This window comes from Myotis daubentonii, chromosome 18 (genome assembly GCF_963259705.1).
Source record: "Myotis daubentonii chromosome 18, mMyoDau2.1, whole genome shotgun sequence".
Lineage (NCBI taxonomy): Eukaryota > Metazoa > Chordata > Mammalia > Chiroptera > Vespertilionidae > Myotis > Myotis daubentonii.
The window spans coordinates 35,613,351-35,630,529 of record NC_081857.1 but is presented as its reverse complement, the minus strand read 5'-3'; the positions used below and the strand labels follow the sequence as shown (position 1 = coordinate 35,630,529).

Here is a 17,179-nt window from a genome sequence, read left to right as displayed (position 1 = left end):
TCTCACACGAGCACAACCTTACTCAGACATTTCCAAAGTCCCCAGTACTTTCACTTTTGGGTGGCTTTGAAAAATGCAAAAATTAAAAAAAAAAAAACTCTAGGATTTATTTACTAAATGTACCAAGTTATTAAAAATGGACAAATATATCAATTTAGATCCTAAATTTGGGTTTATGTTCTTAAAATGAAGCATCAAGACCATAGAAGAACATGAAAATTTTATTTTTATGGGGGATGTGCATTGGACTAACCAGATTTCTGCTGTGTGTGGACATGTTTTTGTTTCCTTAGGTTGTCTCTGTTGTGTGCACACAACCGGGAGAAGATGCTTTTCTTTGTTTATGTTGGATTGGCCAAGGACACTCATGATATAATATGTGACTTAGGATTTTGTTTTATTCATTTTAAATGGTGAAAACTGTAGTTCTTAATCGATGAAGAATTCTCTAGATGAATAAATAAGAAAAATAGGAAAATATGTAAACTCAAGTTATGAGGTATTTTAAAGATACAGTGCCAGTAAAAGTTCTCTTTCCCACAATGTCCAATTGCCAGGTCTCTTACTTTAGTCTTCCTAGCCTTGCATATGGAGAAATACAAGCTGGAGATAAAAGCTTTTTTGTGGATGTGAGGGTTGCAGTAGTTCAAAGCAGCGTCAGAAAAAAAGTAATAAAGCGATATTTAAACATCTTTATAGGAGGACAAAAATATTTTCTTAAAAAGTAGTTAAAAGTTTTTTGTGTTTTTTTTAGTCCTTAAAACACTTGCTTTTATAGGACACATGATTGTCTGTGTGACCACTCTTTCCAGAGGGAGGTTTTTAAATACTAGGAAAGTATGACTTATTCAAATTAGATTTTCCATGCTATATTTAGTTTTACAGATGTATTTAGTTCTAAAACTGTGGTTTACTGTATTCAGGGGAGAGAATGTATGTAAAAAAAACCCCAGGAACCCTTACACTCTCCCCAGACATAGTCAATTTTAGCACGACACTGTGCTCTCTCCATTCCCATAGCTTATTGCTTCTGTTAACTAGAAATCCCTGGATTCTCTGTACCTAACTTTCTGTGGCTAGACTCTGAGAAACCGATCCATTAGTACTTTTTTATGCATAGCCAAGTGTTTAAGTTTCTCAAAGCTTTTGACCTTTTTCTGAGAGATAAACAGGTTATTCCTTTCACTATATAACAAGAATCAGGAATTCCCAGCAAACTGATTTCATTCTGTATAATGCATATACCGGAAGCACATAGGTCACACACGAACATGCTCTCAGTCAACATACATAGGCATTCACTCGAGGGGTAAATCAGTACGAGCCAAGCATACATACATGTGCAAATGTACAATCGACAGCAAATTATTTTAGATCCTAATGTCCTTTGAATATTAAAAACGAGCCAGGAGACAGCTCCTGTGACATTTATATGAAAGCTCTAGATTGAAATTTTCACGTAGAAGTAGCTTCATATCACATCTCGTGAGTTTCGTATCGCGCAACAAAGGACCATGCTGAATATCATGCCGAAGATCTAAAAACAGAAGAAAGCACTTATTAATGACTTTCAAATGATAAAAATTGATGCAAAGGTCAGCAAACTGTGCGTCCAACTCAAGTTAACATAATATAACCAATAATTACTGGTTATAAATGGTATTTACTTAATTATGACTACTGGTTAAAGACGTCCATATTAACTATGCTTAAAATGCATTCCTATTTTATTATTGTTAAAAATATAGCAAGACTCTGCTTTAAGAAAAGGGCTCTATTTCTAGCCTCTATGACAGTTTTTAATTGTAAAAGACTAATAATACACTACTGGTTTGGGAATTTTATATTTCAGGTTAATCTCTTATATATTTACTTTGAAAAGTGTTTATAATCACTAGTTGTTTAAATATGCTTGTGGTCTAAATAGTTTTCTATTGTTGAAAATGCTTCAAATTTTTGTACCAGTGACAGCATATTAAAAAGTGGACCGTCTCTTCATTTCCAATTCATTTTTAAGTATAAATGATGCTTCACTATTTAACCCAATTGTTTTACCAAATCATAAACTAAGTTGTTTGAGCTATGGTTTGAGGTGTTTCAGTATGGTATTACTGATGTCTTCTACATCTTGGATACTTCTTGGAGAAGCCAATTACTTGGCAAGACCAGTAGCCACGTATACAGTTTGAATAGAAGGATGCCAAAAGATCCCCTTGTTCTCAATCATTTCCCTACAATTCTGCAGAGCCTGAGGAATGTGCTCTGTGTGTACAATGTTTATAAACTACTGTCAGTGTTTGTTTAAAGAAACCACTACCACAACTCTCTGGTTCTCTCCTCAATCCTGACCTACATCAGACTAGGATCTGTAAATGTTAAGTTAAAGAAGACGTGTTTATCAGTTATTCAGAAGGGCGGGAGTAGACTTAAGTAAGGGAATGGCCTCCAAGCTCAGGCAGGGCTCCAAGCTTCTGGCTGACAGAACTCGGTTCCAGTGTGTGGCAGGGGAGACACCTAATGGACATTTGGTTAACTGACTACACTGTGCAACTCTTACCTTAGGAAGAAAATATTAAAGGAGACTCAGGGTATTGATTCAAGATGGCCAACAGAGGGCATTCCCCCTGGACTATGGTTGTAAGGTTGGACGCAACCCCTACCTCACATGGGCTGTACTTTAAAGAGATACCCCTAGAAAGAAACTTTACCAGCCTCATCCTGCCACTGTCATGAGTCAGGGGTGACTCATAGATGCTGATTCATCGAGATTGTAGAATTGTGAGGAGGGTCTACCTGATACTTCTATTATACAGAATGTTTTCAAATATTCCGCCTCAGAATGGTAATCAGGCTAGCCCCAGAGCAGGTGGGGAGGCCGAAGAGGTGTTCCTGGACTGATAGTCCTCAGCATAGTATATTCACCCACTGCCCCACTCTAAATGCAGAAAAGAGGAAAGATGCTTGTGTGTCCCCTGAGAACTGTCAATTCATTGATTTCTTTGCAATAGAGGGTTAGAGGGTGAGTACTACCTTAGCATTAGCTATTAGCACGAGACCCCTGGACAATGGAAATTACCTCTTTACTGGCCCTACCTGACTCCAGTCTTGCTTCCCTTCAACTTTATCATCACAGGTCCTTCTAACCCTGGTGGCTCCCCTCTTTCTACCCAATCTCTGAAAATGACACACAAAGACTTCAATTATGTAGACCCTCAGACCCCCTTCTTATCATCTCTTGCTTGCTACTCCTACGATACCCTTCTGTCCCTATCAATCCTTGCACACTCCTCTTTTGTGCTTTAGAAGTACCGAGCCACTGCAGGTGCCTGGAGGCACTGTGCCCCACACTTGTACATAACGCTGTTCCTTCGCCTGGATTCTGGGTTTGGGAACACACAGGCTGTATAAAGAGCCAACAATTATTGAGTGCTATGTTCCAGACACTATATGAATTAATTTCTAATAGCACTCTATATGTATTATCCCACTTAAACCTCACAACAATCTTATGAGATCAGAAAATTAAAATCCTTCTTTTCAGGTGAGGGAATTGAGGCCTAGAGAAATTAAGCCATTTTCCCGTGATTCCCAAGGGCTTATAGGTAGTGAATCTAGGAGCTGAAGCCAGACAATGTGATGCCAAAGCTCACACTGTCAATCATCACACTGTGCTGACTCTGTGAATCACAGGTGAGAGCGGTTGACCTGGTGCTATTGTCAATGTCTAATGGTAGGAAAAGACCCAGAATTAAAAATCACCTGTCTAATTTAGGCATGGTGGCTTTAAAATTGGAAGTTATTACAATGATAAACTCAAGGTCAACATTAGGTTATGGTATTTGTATCATATTTTAGAGAACTTAGTTTTAATGTATTTAATGAGCTTTGTTCATAGATATCCTGTCAACAAATGTCTTTGTCTTTTAGAAGACATCTCTCCTAAGATACTGCCATCACACTTGAAGAGAAATAAGATGCAAAGGTACAAGGCTTCTTAGAGGGCAAGAAGGTATGTTCTGGCACTTTCTCACCGTGAGACCTGCAATTCCGATACCAACAATTCCGATGAGCTGGAGCTTAACACTGATTATGGTCTCAATTTCATCAATGCAGTTCTGTTGTGGAAAAAAAGAGTCAGGAATAACAACTGATGGTACAGTAGTCCCCCCTTACCCATGGGGGATACATCCCAAGACCCCCAGTGGAAGCCCGAAACCACAGATAGTACCAAACCCTGTATATGCTATGTTTTCCCTACACATACATTCCTTTGCACTTAGAGGAAGCACTTTAGTTTCTCTTTGGCATATCTGAATTGCCAGCATCACTACTCTTGCCATTTGGGGCCATTATTGAGTAAAATAAGGGTGACTGGAACACAAGCACTGTGACACTGTGACGGTCGATCTGATAACTGAGAGGGCTACTAAGTGATTGAAGGGCAGGTAGCGTGTACAGCGTGAAAGGGACCACGTGTTTTTCAAAGAGTTTTCAGAACCTGGCATAGTTCTGACACACAGCACTTAACAGTGAAGCATATATCAGCGCTGGGCCTCCCATGGAGAGGCGAGGGTAGCACCTTGGGTGTGTACCTCTGGCCCTGGTGAGCTGAAATTTTTGTTGTTGTTAATCCTCACCCGAGGATATTTTTCCATTGATTTTTAGAGAGAGTGGGAAGGAGGGAGAGAGACACAGAGAGAGAAACATCGATGTGAGAGACACATCGATTTGGTTGCCTCCTGCACATGCTCAGGGCTGGGGACTGAGGCTGCAACCGAGGTACGTGCCCTTGACAGGAATCAAACTTGGGACCCTTCAGTCCACGGGCCAACACTCCATCCACTGAGCCAAACTGGCTAGGGCCCTGGTGAGCTTAATTAATGTCAGAGAATCTGCATCATGCCCCAGGGTCCCGGGAGACGGGGACTCAGCACTGCTCCCCTTACGTTACAAAGAATAAAGCCAAGGCCTGGAAGGCACAGGGAGAGGGCCTCCGAGAATGAGTCTCCACCCAGAGGCAGGGGCCATCTTACACTCCAGGCAGGAGAGGACCCTGCTGGACACGCTTACCTTGTGTCCCAGAAGCTCCTTTGGGCATGTGGGTTGGACCTGTTCAGAACTTTCTTTTCCGCAGCACTGAAACTAGAGTCAGAAAAGAGCTTTAGGACTGGGACGGGGAGCAGCAGCTGCACGCTGGGCGCCATTGCTAAGGACCGGGTGCGGCAGCAGCGCAGCAGCGACGAGGCCCCGTCACCGCACCCTGGAAAGAGCGGAGCCCCATAATTGTGCAGGCAGGACAAGAAAGTGACTTCTCTAAAGTTGGCCGAGTTTTATGATGGGAAGTGACTCAAGACAACCCAAACAGGGCACCAAGTTAATTTCAGGGTCTGTGTGAACTGCTGTTTTTTAGACAGGAGGTGGGCCTTCGGATTTTTTTCTCTCAGCCTGGGGGTAATTAACCTGCCGGGTAGCTGAAGTTTTATGAGCTTTGGGAAGGGCTCCTTCACTGGGGACAGTCTGGGATGGAGCAGAAGAGTGGCCACAGTAAACTCCAGGGGCTAAAAGATCAGGGCTTGAGACTGGCCAGCACACAGGTGTCCTGCCCTGGGGCTGGCCCTTCAAAGACAAAGGAACCTGTGTGCAGGCAGGTCCTGGGGGAGGGGAGGCTGAACAGGATAAATCTGGGCACCTTCCAGGTCATTCCCGTGACAGACAAGAACTGGGCTACCTGAAAACACCTGGCCCAGAGGCATCGCTCCGTCTCTGTGTCACAGTGGTTAGGTCCACAGGACTCTGTGAGCCTCCCCTCATGACGGCATGTAGCCCCGAGCTGGGCACGGAGGCAGGCCTTCCCAGAAGAAAAGGAGCCTGCTGTGTCAGGTGCCCCTTTAGTTTACAAAAGAGGGAGCCGAGTATCAGGGAGGCAAGGAACTTGCTCCAGGTCACAGAGCTGCAGCTAAGAATGACCTTTTCTGACCTGAAGGTCATGGTTGTCTCTGTTACACCACAATGCCACCCTTGGAGAGAAGCTGATGTGTATTTGGGCTGCTTTCTGGGCATTCTTATTTGTGCTCTTTTGTCTCTTTGGGGCACATGTCCTGACTTCCTCTCATGAACTCTGTGTTGGGCCTCTTCCTCTATCGCAGTGGTTCTCAACCGTCTGGCCCTTTAAATACAGTTCCTCATGTTGTGACCCAACCATAAAATTATTTTCATTGCTACTTCATAACTGTAATGTTGCTACTGTTATGAATCGTAATGTAAATATCTGATATGCAGGATGGTCTTAGGTGACCCCTGTGAAAGGGTCATTTGACCGCCAAAGGGGTCATGACCTACAGGTTGAGAACCGCTGCTCTACCGGATTCTATGCATGTGAACTTGGCTCCCATGAGGGCAGAAATACAGTGTTGCTACTGCACTTGGCCTCATTGGATTTACTCTTGTTTATTTATTGATTGAAATTTACCAAAAAGAAAGTTTTATTTCTTTCTAAGTGTTTTAAAAATTAGGCCTATACAACCTAATTATATAGTAGAACCCACTATATAAAAGCCAAATAAAATTTACAACAACTCTGGAAAACATAAAAAATATAGTTTTTTGCTATTATATTTGCCAGTCTTTGTGAATTAAAGCTGCTTGCTTAAGTATCATGGCAAATAATGAATAAATATGCAAATAATATATATACTATAATATGAATTCCTGAACATCTCTTTAGGTTGGGAAAATAGCATGAGGAAATGTTTAGTAAGAAACTCTAGATATAGGAAAATTCTTTAGGGATGTTTTCCAACAGTAAACTTACACTATTAGTATATGTATATATATTTGCACATAGAAATACATGTACACATATATATACATATATATTATAACATGTAATTTATAAAACATATGCAATATCACATGCATCTTATTTTTAATCCAGATGATCAGAGAGAACCTGGCTCGCGCGTCATCTTTAGAAGATGCGATTTTAAGGAAGAAGTGAAGTTACTTACTGCTGAGTGGAAGGTAATGAGAGTCCCGTTTCCCCTTCCCCTGTCTTTAAGGTAATCGTTATAAGCCTCTTCATACATGGTCTGAACATGTCGGATAGCCTGAAAAATGCCAGGAAAACCGAGGGGATGGTGAGTGGGAAGTTTCAAACGTTCTCCTTTCATCAAGGAATACCCCCTCTTCCTTGCCCTTCAAAAATACGACCTTTCCATATGTTTACCTGTATTTTTAAGATAATGCTGCATATATGGAACAGATGATAGGTTCTGGAGTTTCTAAGCAACTTTTGAAGATGGAAGGATAGACTAATCAAGAATAATTTTCGCCGAAACCGGTTTGGCTCAGTGGATAGGGCGTCGGCCTGTGGACTGAAAGGTCCCAGGTTCGATTCCGGTCAAGGGCATGTACCTGGGTTGTGGGCACATCTCCAATGGGAGATGTGCAGGAGGCAGCTAATCGATGTTTCTCTTTCATCGTTGTTTCTAACTCTCTATCTCTCTCCCTTCCTCTCTGTGAAAAATCAATAAAACATATTAAAAAAAAAAGAATAATTTTCATAGACTAGAAAGATTTCTTACAGTGGAGGGTCTCGAACCTGAATGGACATCAGCATCAGCTGGATGCCAGCCTTCCAGGCCGCCCAGGTGATTGTGATGCATGGCCAGCTCAGGACCTATGCTGCTTGGTACCCCACTGGTAAAAGTACTCAAATCTTTTCATGACACGGTTTCAAAGGTTTATGACCAGGGAAACCTGTCAGCATTCAAATATCACACAAAATTCAGAGAACAATTTTTCTAGTATGAAGACCTGGGATCCCAAATCCACAGAAATCTCAAAGAATCATAAGACCAATTCCTTTACCTATTAACATAACCAGCTACCTTAGGAAAATGCCAAACAAGGTGATTTTATTTATTATACATGTTTACCATTTTTTAAAATCTAAAATAATTTCATAAACACCATAGTGACAGCCGGTGAGTTTATGTGAAATATAGTAAACTTAAGATTCCATTCTTGTTCCTGTCCCTTTTCACTCCTCTCTTTACCACAGTGTGTTTTAATCTCCTAAAAGGCCACTTCCTCTGTGGGTTCTCCCGATGGCCGTTCTGGACACCTACAGTCTGAGCACAAATCTAAATAAACTGGCTTCACTGGCTCACAGAGGTCAGCGTTAGTTTTTGAGGGTGTCCTGGCCCCTGTCCAGGCCAAGCCCTAAGGACAAAGATGGTCACAAGGGATGAGAATGCACATTCTCGCCGAACCCTCTTCCTCATGTCTGCAATTTGACTCCTATTCCATTTCAAACAGGATAATCTTATACTATTGATCCTTAAAAAAAATCATAGACCCCTTTATAAATCTAATGAAAGTTATGACCTATCTCCCCCCAAAAATGTGTGCACATATATGTGCCGCACACTCATATGCTCAGTTCCAAACAATACTTCCAGGTTAAAGAGTTCTGCATAAACAGTATTTGTGGGGATTATTTGGTTTTGTAATATCACTGTGGGTATCACTGTCCTCATTTCCTTTTCCATAACAAGAACACTTTAACCATTATGAAAAGAAACTGTAAGTCGGTTTTACTTACTACATCCTTGCCTATGAAAGCAAACACTCCAGTGGTTACTTCAGCAGCAAATATCACCAGCAGGCAGGTGAAAAACTGCAAAGAGAAGATACTAACTTCACTAATTCAGTAACTTTTCAATGTATCTAGCCTCTTTGATTCTAGTTCCACTTGAAAACCATGAGGCAAAGTTATTACTTTGAATTGAGATAGCAAGAAGCATTTGCTCTGCAGTGCCCTTGTAGTTCATTCGTTCGTTCATTCATTCATTCTTCCATTCATTACTTCATTCATGTAGCAATTGTTTATTGAGCATTTATTCTGTGCCAGGCACTGTCCTTGGTGCTGGGTGTGCAGTGGTGCATAACTAAGATCCTCATGCCTCTGCTATCATGGACCTCATATTAGGAAGGAGAAGAGATGATAAATGAGTAAAGCAATAAAAGTTGAGTAAGATAATTTCAGATAGCGATATAGAAATCCCACCACCTGTGTTCAGTGAGCACTCGGTGGACAAAAGAGGTTCTGTGAAAACATAAGAGAGGCAGTAGAGAGGGACTGGTGGGGCCTGGCTTTGGGAAAGGTGTGACCTGAGACTGCAGTCTGGAAGCTTTTTTGAGGAGGTGGCGGTGGAGGTGGAGGTGCCCTGGACAGATTTCTGTTCCAGCCTATTGGGTCTGCTCGGATCTAACTAAGCTCAGTGATGAACAAGAGAGAGAGATGCTTGGCAGGGGAAAGAGAGAGAATGGAGGGTAAGGAAATGAGTTAGACATTTTACATCGCAAAAATCAACGACTGCAATGAGCAAGGACAAGCGGCCTAATACACCTGCTGTGTCTGACGCCTTGTGGAGAAATAGAAACACTTCTCTTCCTGCCCGGCTTCTCCCTTCTCCCTGCTTCTCTTAGGTCACGCTGGCATTGGCTGCGTAGCAGTTAACAGCAATTATTCCATGTTTTAAAAGACACAGGCTGCTTGTTAAAATGAGCCACAAGAGGGGTGTCTGGTGAAGGTATTGCTCTCAAATGGCAATGCTTTTCCTGTAGATAACAGCCCTTCCCTGGCTATTGGAACCTGTTAGCTGCCTCACTTGCTATGAAACAGTATTTTTTTAAAGAACAATCATAATTGGCCCTTTTAATTACTAGACACTTTTCCTCCCCAAACATCTTTACACTAATGACCTCATCCTCCCCCCCCCCCCCCCCCCGCCCCAGACTTTCCACTTGAGGCCAGGACAAAGATAATATTGTTCTTATGCAAGCGATGGAGGAACAAGACTCAGGGAGAGGGGTGATTGCCAAGGTCTCAGTGGGTCAGGGAAAGAGCTGGCTTGGAGGCCAGACGTGGGGGTCCCTGCAGATCAATCCCCTTCCCCCTCCCCCCTGGCGCCCACTTACAGATCCGAGCACACACTGTGACTCTCGCATGGCTCCGCAGCACCCGAAGAAGCCCACGGCCATCATCAGGGCCCCTGCGCCCACCAGCACGTAGAGCCCTGTGGGAAGAGGGTGGACGGGACGCTGATCCCAGCACGTGCTCCCTGCACGCTCCTGCCACCACTGCTCCAGTGGCTGCAGGGCAGGACACTGGCTGTTAATAATACAGTGGGTGACACTTGTGGAAAGCTTGCTGAGTCTTCACTCACCTGATCTAAGCGGCACAAGGATCTTGAGAGGTAGGGCTCCTATTGTCCCCCATGAGCAAAGACAGCCGAGCTTACCAAAGTGAGGGCATCTGCTCGGCAAGGAGTGGAAGCTGGCTGGTCTGTCCCAGCTCCACTCCCCCTGCTTTCAGTCATCCCACAGGCCTCCTGTATGCCAGGCACCTCATCTCCCAGATTCCCATCAGCCCTGGGGAGTGGGTGTTGCTACCATTGGTGGGAAATTGATGACATTGAGTCAGAAGCCGTCAGGAGTCAGTACCAGAGCGGGGACCTCACCCATACCACCCTAGGAGCCCTTTGCTGCTCATGGGACTCTGGAATTAATGGCTGTCTCCATCTCTTGAGAGGCCACGAGGACACCGTGTCTGGGAGGGAAAGGCGGCTGAGATCTGCCCAGGCACAGACGGGGAAGCAGGCAGAGGATGGGACACAAGAGGCGGCTTTGGTTAAGGAGAGGAGGGAGGACACAGCGATCAGGCAATAGGTTTTGTGTGAATTTTAAACTTTGGAGGGCAACACCATATCCACTGGACCTATGGGAGGTTGGGTTACAAGAACAACCACTGAGGAGGTGAGAAAGTAACATACTAGTACAGCAAATAATGCTGCTATTAATATAACACCAGCTACCTTTATTAAGGGCTCCATTTCTCCAGGCACTGATTTATTCATTTAATCTTCACGAAGCAGATGCCATTATTATCTCCATTTTTTTTTTTTTTAGACAGAGGAACTGGGCTCCAAAAGGTTAAGCAATTTGCCTGAGATCATCGAGCTGGGATAAAAATATCCATCTCATGGCCATTTTCCTACCCTGCCTCTGCAGCATAATAGCAGCCTTAATTCAGCGGGAATTCCACTTACTACCGAAGTCGGGCCACAGGAACAGTTGTTCTCACAGGGGCAGAAAAGGGCAGAGATGTTCTTGTTCTGAGAGAAACGAAGCCAAGTCTTTTCTTATTTCCTCCTCTGATCCCGAGATAAGTTAGAACACAATACCAGGCCTGGCACTTGACTCGCTTAGAAAAATGCCGATCACCACTATGTTATTTTTTTGCATTTTATTCATATGAGTCACCTGGAAACCACTCCTATTCATAGCAAGGGTGGGAGCTGGGTGCCACACCCATGGGGAAACCCTGAGCCTGGCCTGCAGGGTCCCTCCGGGGGCCCCTCTGGGTGCTGACAGTGTTTGTGGGCACTGACCGATCTGTTCCCCGACGCGATGGCTGCTCTGCTTCCTGCCAGGCACGCACTGTTCTCGGGCCCTTTTCTGGGCCAGGGAAGCCCTTTGCTCTGCAGTCCCAGGACCTTTGCCACTTCCTCCTCTCTCCTTCCCTCTAAAGGAGTGATTGCATGGGGAATGGATGTGATAACGAGAGAAATGATTCCATATTTAAATACTAGTAATACTATTGTCGGTCCCACTGCCTAAACACCTTATTGTTTTTAAAAATGTAAGTTTCAAAGTGTTTTTGTTCCTATCATCTCATTGACTCCTCAAAACACCCCCATAGGTAAGGCAAGTGTTACATTTCTCTTTTACTCATGGGGGTCAGGGGAGCAAGAGGGCTCCAGGCAGGACACACAGGCTGGAGGAGGTTCCTACCCCACCCACACAGGCTCAGGGCAGCCACCACACGCCTAGTCAGTTTCCTCACAGAATGTCTCATGGGCGGACCACCTCACTGTATCCGTTTCCTGCTTACAACCATTCACTGCCTCCCCACTGCCAGGCACAGTCCACAGGTTCTGCTTGGGGCCACAGCCTAGGCCCCCCACACCCTGATCCTTATCCATCTTGCACTCCAGCCACATGGGAACTCACGGGGCTCTAACCCCACCTGCTCTTTTCCATTTTGTGCATTTGCAGGTTCTCATATGTGTCTTTCTCTGTAGATGTTAAACCTTATTCCTCTGACCTAAAACATGCCTAGTACATGGCAGAAATCTCGGTCCGTGTTGTTGGGTGTGAAGAGTAAGAGAGAGCAAACCAGATCTGAAGTCCTGTCCTGGCTGTCTGCCATCGCTCATTGTGACTTAAGAGACACATGCTGGAAAAACATCCCAGCAGATGTCCAAGAAGCCACTCAGGGCTGGGCTCTCCCAAGGTCAAGTAGCTGAGGACATGGCTGCATTCCCTGAGAAAAGGCCCCAGTGCAGCAGACAGAGCTGCCCCCACTGGCAACAAGCTTGCTGGTCCCTCGGGCAGAGTCCTTGCCCTTCTGAAATCATGAGCTCCCTGAGAAAATGTGCTTATTTGTACAATATTATTTGGACTCATATGTTAGGCTGTCGGAGTCCCAGGGCTCACAGCAAAACACCCTGATGCTGCCCCAGCAGCCCAAGGCCTCTCCTTAGCAAACCTCTGTGTGTATCGGGCCCCTGACTCAGCCCAGCGCCAGTGAGCCCTGGTTGGTGGAGCTGAAGGGAAGAGCAGGAGAAACTCAACAAGTGGCAAGGTCCCTTGGGCCTGCTGATCTAGTTGTTAACACTCAGCACGCCACTGTGGCTTCCCAGGCTACCTTCTTCTCTTCTGATCTGGCTCCAAAAATAGCTGTTGAATGAATACATTAATTGTCACATTTTAATTCCAAGATGGTTTCTGCAGAGCCCTCTCCCTCCCACAGCAGCCTGTGTGACAAGTGTCTGACCTATTTCCCAATTCCCCAGGCTTCCCGAGGCCTATTCCCCTGGACTTGGAAAGAAGGGAAACCACTTTGAAATTGCATTTTTATCACAGCTGGGCCTCCAGATGCATGATTCCCAGGTGACAGGCTGCCAGAAATGTCCTGACCACACCCTCACTTGTTTCTTAGGTCTCAGACTCTTCAGTTAACACGGAGAGGAGACACAGCGCCCTCCTCAAAGCCCTGTCGGCGTCCGTCCGCTGGTTTTACAATGGCCCCCCCTTCAGGGACTGGATGGTGTGTGGCACGGTCATTAATTAGAGTGGCTTTGTGGCAGCAGATGGTTTTCATAGCCGGCTAATGACTATTTTTCATCTAAAAATATTTTTCTATGCCTCTGCAACTCTCCCTCCCTCTCTCCCAGCTTGCCCTGGACGCACATAATTATAGGTGTGTCTGGAATATTGGATGGGACTTAGTTCATGGGGAAGGTGAGGTCTTGGGTTCTCTCTAAGGAACAGCAGCCGTCAGTTACTGAGCACTGTTCTAACGTATCAGTCACAGACTCATTCAACCCGCTTCCCAGGGCCTGGGCCTGGACAGTGCAGCCACCAGGAGCTGCTGCTTGAGAAGACAAGCAGTGACATCAGCCACGCTCCTGTCCTGACTACCTGGTGTCTAACCCCTCCTTCCTCCTTTCGTCTCGTGTTCTCTTATGCGTCCGCCGGCTGGCTCTCTCTGCAGCCTGCCCTCATTCCACAAATAACCACAGCAAATATTTATTCAGGGCTATGACACATCAGGTATTAAGTCTGTTAAATCATCTACTCACAGGGCCCTATGAAGGATTTATATTGCACGGCTGAGGAATCTGAGACTCAGAGAAGGTAAGTGATGTTCCTCAGAGTGCACAGCTAGTGAGGGGCAAACCTGGCCTGAGCCAGGGCTCAGCTCCAAAGTGCACGCCCGGACTCCTTCCAATAGGAACTCAGAACGGGACTCTCTTAGCTCGAAATCCATTAATTTTGCAATTTGTAAGTGCAGGAGGGTTCTTTTTCTTCTTGCTTGGGAAAAGCAGCGGGGAGGAGGGGCGGAGAGCTGTTCTAGATTACTTGTGGGTTTTCGTGGAAAAGTACAGAGCTGGGAGCCAGAGATCCAGGGCTGCCAACTGGCTTTCGGTAAAGCCTCTTGTTCCTCAGTTTTGTTATCTGCGATACGGCCATAACGATCCGCTCTATCTTCTAAAGATGCTTTGGAGAAATTGTCTCCGCCACGCCAGCTACAGCCATCTCTGTTCTGCAGCTACCATGACTCTCGGGTACAACTGAGAACCCAGAAGTGAAAAAAAACCGACCAGAGTGAGTCAGTGTTTAAAAGGCAAGCCAGCCCCTCAGCAGGCAGCCTGGAACACAGTCTGTACACAGCCAGCCGCAATCCCAGCCGGGCTCCACGACGGAATTCGACAGGGAGCGGCAGTCCCAGTCGGCCAGGATCCTGGAGAGCCCAGCGGCTGCTGTCTGTGGGCAACCCCTCCGTGCAGCCAACCTGCGAGCGTCCTCGGCTCAGACATGACTGCATGTGCTTGAGCCCACAGTCTCTGCAGCCTTCAGGCTTGGGGGACTGCTCCCAGGAGAATCCTGGGCCCTGAGGGTCTGTCCCCCCAAGAGGCAGCCCCAGACACAAACTAACAGCAAGCCAGAGGGCAGCTGGTGGGATTTGGAAGGCGAGTTCACTGAAAGACGAAAAATAAGAAATGGAGAGGGCCTAGGAAACACCAGGTCATTCCAACCGTTCCTGCCGCCAACTCCACTTCTGCCAGGTTCCTTCTCCACGTTGGCACTGGTGGATACAGGCACCGGGAATTGGCTGCCAGGCCTGGGCCCGGACTCACGGGTCCTTGAGAAGAGGCAGCAGGCGGCAGTCTACCGCACTCCCTCATGGCCCTGGCTGGTGCACCCCCTCAGGCTGGATCCTGGCAGCGAGAGCTTGTCCAGATCTTTATCCCAAGAAAGGACCTTCTCTCCATCACTAGGGAGGAAGGACCAAGGGTCCCAGGAAGAAAAGCATCCCCCCAAAGATGGGAGGGTTTCTCCTACAAGGTGTGGCAGTCACCCGCCCAGAAGCAGGGGCCAGACCACGTGTCTTCTCGAGGTTTCTCTAGAGGGACTCGAGGCGGTGAGGCCCTATTTCTTTAAGGGCCACTTGACTGTGCCAAGCCCGTCCCAAACACTCTTCAACAGAGTGGGGGTAAGCGCTCAGTGGGTTGGTTGTTCTGGAACCTCTTCTGAAAAGAACATACACAGGCCAGTACCCTGTGACATGAAGTGGTTTTCCGAAAACCGGGCCTGCGTCTTTTAAAAGCCCGATAACCTCACACGCTTGGCTCTGCAAGTCCTTAAATGGTATCCTGGCATATTTTTCTTCTCGTTTTATTGCTAGAGAGCAGGAATCTTTCCTGTTTGGAATTATTTATTGAGGAAAGACATAATGATTTCTATGAACATATATATTGCTCAGTGGCTTTACATTATAAGGAGTATTTGAAGCGGAGAAAAGGTCCCTGATTTCACAGGAATGAGCGCAGGCCTGGGTGTCAGCAGACCTGGCTGTGGGCTGAGCCCCCAGGAAGAGCTGGAGAACCCTGGCTACTGCCAGCCCCTGCTGCTTCCCCGGCTGGTCCTTCGTTTCCTGGTTCTGCTGGTGCTAGGATTCTACGATAACCCAGCTCCCTGAGCCCCAGCACTGACCACAGGTGTCTTCACCACCACCAGCCACTCGGGCTGACGTGCGGAGAGGAGGTGTGGCTGACGAGGGAGAACCGGGGCTGGGCAAACCCACCGCTTGCCCCGGCCACCAAGAATAAGCAAGAGGGATTCTGGCCCTGCAGTGCGGACTGCTGTTTCCCCCCAGAATTCACTTCCTCATCTTCTCCATCAGAGAACCCAACCTCCTTGACTCTGAGGTTGGAGAGGGCGGATGCCTCAGCTCCCAGGCAGGTGAGAAGCCCAGGCTTCCGCCAACAGCCCATCCCGACCAGCTGGCCACAACGCCTGGCTTGGGAAGGGGCTCAGGGCCCAAGACTGCCAAGGAGAGGGGGGCTCAGGACTTTGGTTGGCTTTCCATTGCCAGAGTTGCTTGGAAGATGTACCTGGAGCTGCGGGCAGCCCCTTTGTTGCCTGCGGGAGGAAACCTGCCCAGGTGGCGCCGAAGGAAAGCATGGCTAAGAGCTGGCTACAGACTGGATTCAGTTACATCACTCGTGGCCCCGAGACCATGCTAATCCCGGACTTCTGTTATGTGAGCCAAGACATTTCTGCTTTGCTCAAGATGGTTTGCGTTGTTTCTGGGATTTGCAATGAAAAGAGTCCTTAAAGATATGTCCCTAAAGATATGCCGTGTCTTGCATCTCGAACAGCCGCATTGCTTTAGGTTAGAAAAAACGATGAGAATGTTTGCATAGAGCTCGTTGAATGAATACACACCCCATTCCGATTTAGCCACGGGAGTGTGTATCACATACCGCTGTGGAGGTGAGTTCACTTTCACCTGAGGAAGTCTGCCCAGCTTCATGAGAAAGGTTTTCTTGTGTTGGCCCCACATCTACACCTGGGAGCTACTGGCTCTTTGTTTCTGGAGCAGAGAGACTGAGGCTGCTCCCTGGACTGAGGTAGATTCTCCCCCTCCCCCCCGCTTCACACGCCCACCCTCTCTGACTAAGCAGGATCCCTTAGTTCTGTAAACCAGGTTCCCATCTAAAAATCATGACTATTACTCCTGGTCTTGTTTCCATTACTGGTATCATTTGTTCTTTTGATTCCTTCTGTCCCTGAATTTAATGATGCTTGATAATAGCCTATGCAATAAAAGGCTAATATGTAAATCGACCGAATGACTGGTCACTATGATGCGCACTGACACCAGGGGGCAGACGCTCAATGCAGGAGCTGCCCCTGGTGGTCAGTGTGCTCCCTAAGGGGGGGGCGCCACTCATCCAGAAGCCAGGCTCACGGCTGGCGCGTAGCAACAGTGGTGGTAGCCTCTCCCGCCTCCGCGACAGTACTAAGGACCCCTCAGGGGATGTCCTACTGCCACAGGGAGTGGGCCTAAGCCAGCAGGCAGACATCCCCCAAGGGGTCCCTGACTGTGAGAGGGCTCAGGCTGGGCTGAGGAACCCCCCCCCCAGTGCACAAATGTCGTGCACCGGGCCTCTAGTTGTTTAATAATGCTTAGTAATGTTTGATAATGTTTACTGTTTTCTGTTCCTTTCTTTACAATTCCTACTGCAAGCATCATGGGTTA

General features: G+C 46.6%; 1 protein-coding gene across 1 annotated transcript in view; it reads right to left on the bottom strand.

Annotated features, from left to right (window-relative positions):
- Positions 1-203: 203 nt before the first annotated feature.
- TSPAN2 (tetraspanin 2) overlaps positions 204-17,179 on the bottom strand; it is a 33,452-nt gene continuing 16,476 nt past the window's right edge. Inside the window, exons 3-8 of the mRNA XM_059675209.1 lie at positions 9,985-10,082; positions 8,606-8,680; positions 7,008-7,106; positions 5,071-5,142; positions 4,032-4,115; positions 204-1,537 (exon numbers count right to left, since the gene is read on the bottom strand). Of these exons, the coding sequence (XP_059531192.1) occupies positions 1,472-1,537; positions 4,032-4,115; positions 5,071-5,142; positions 7,008-7,106; positions 8,606-8,680; positions 9,985-10,082 (494 nt within the window). The 3' untranslated portion in view covers positions 204-1,471. The remainder of the gene's footprint in view (positions 1,538-4,031; positions 4,116-5,070; positions 5,143-7,007; positions 7,107-8,605; positions 8,681-9,984; positions 10,083-17,179) is intronic.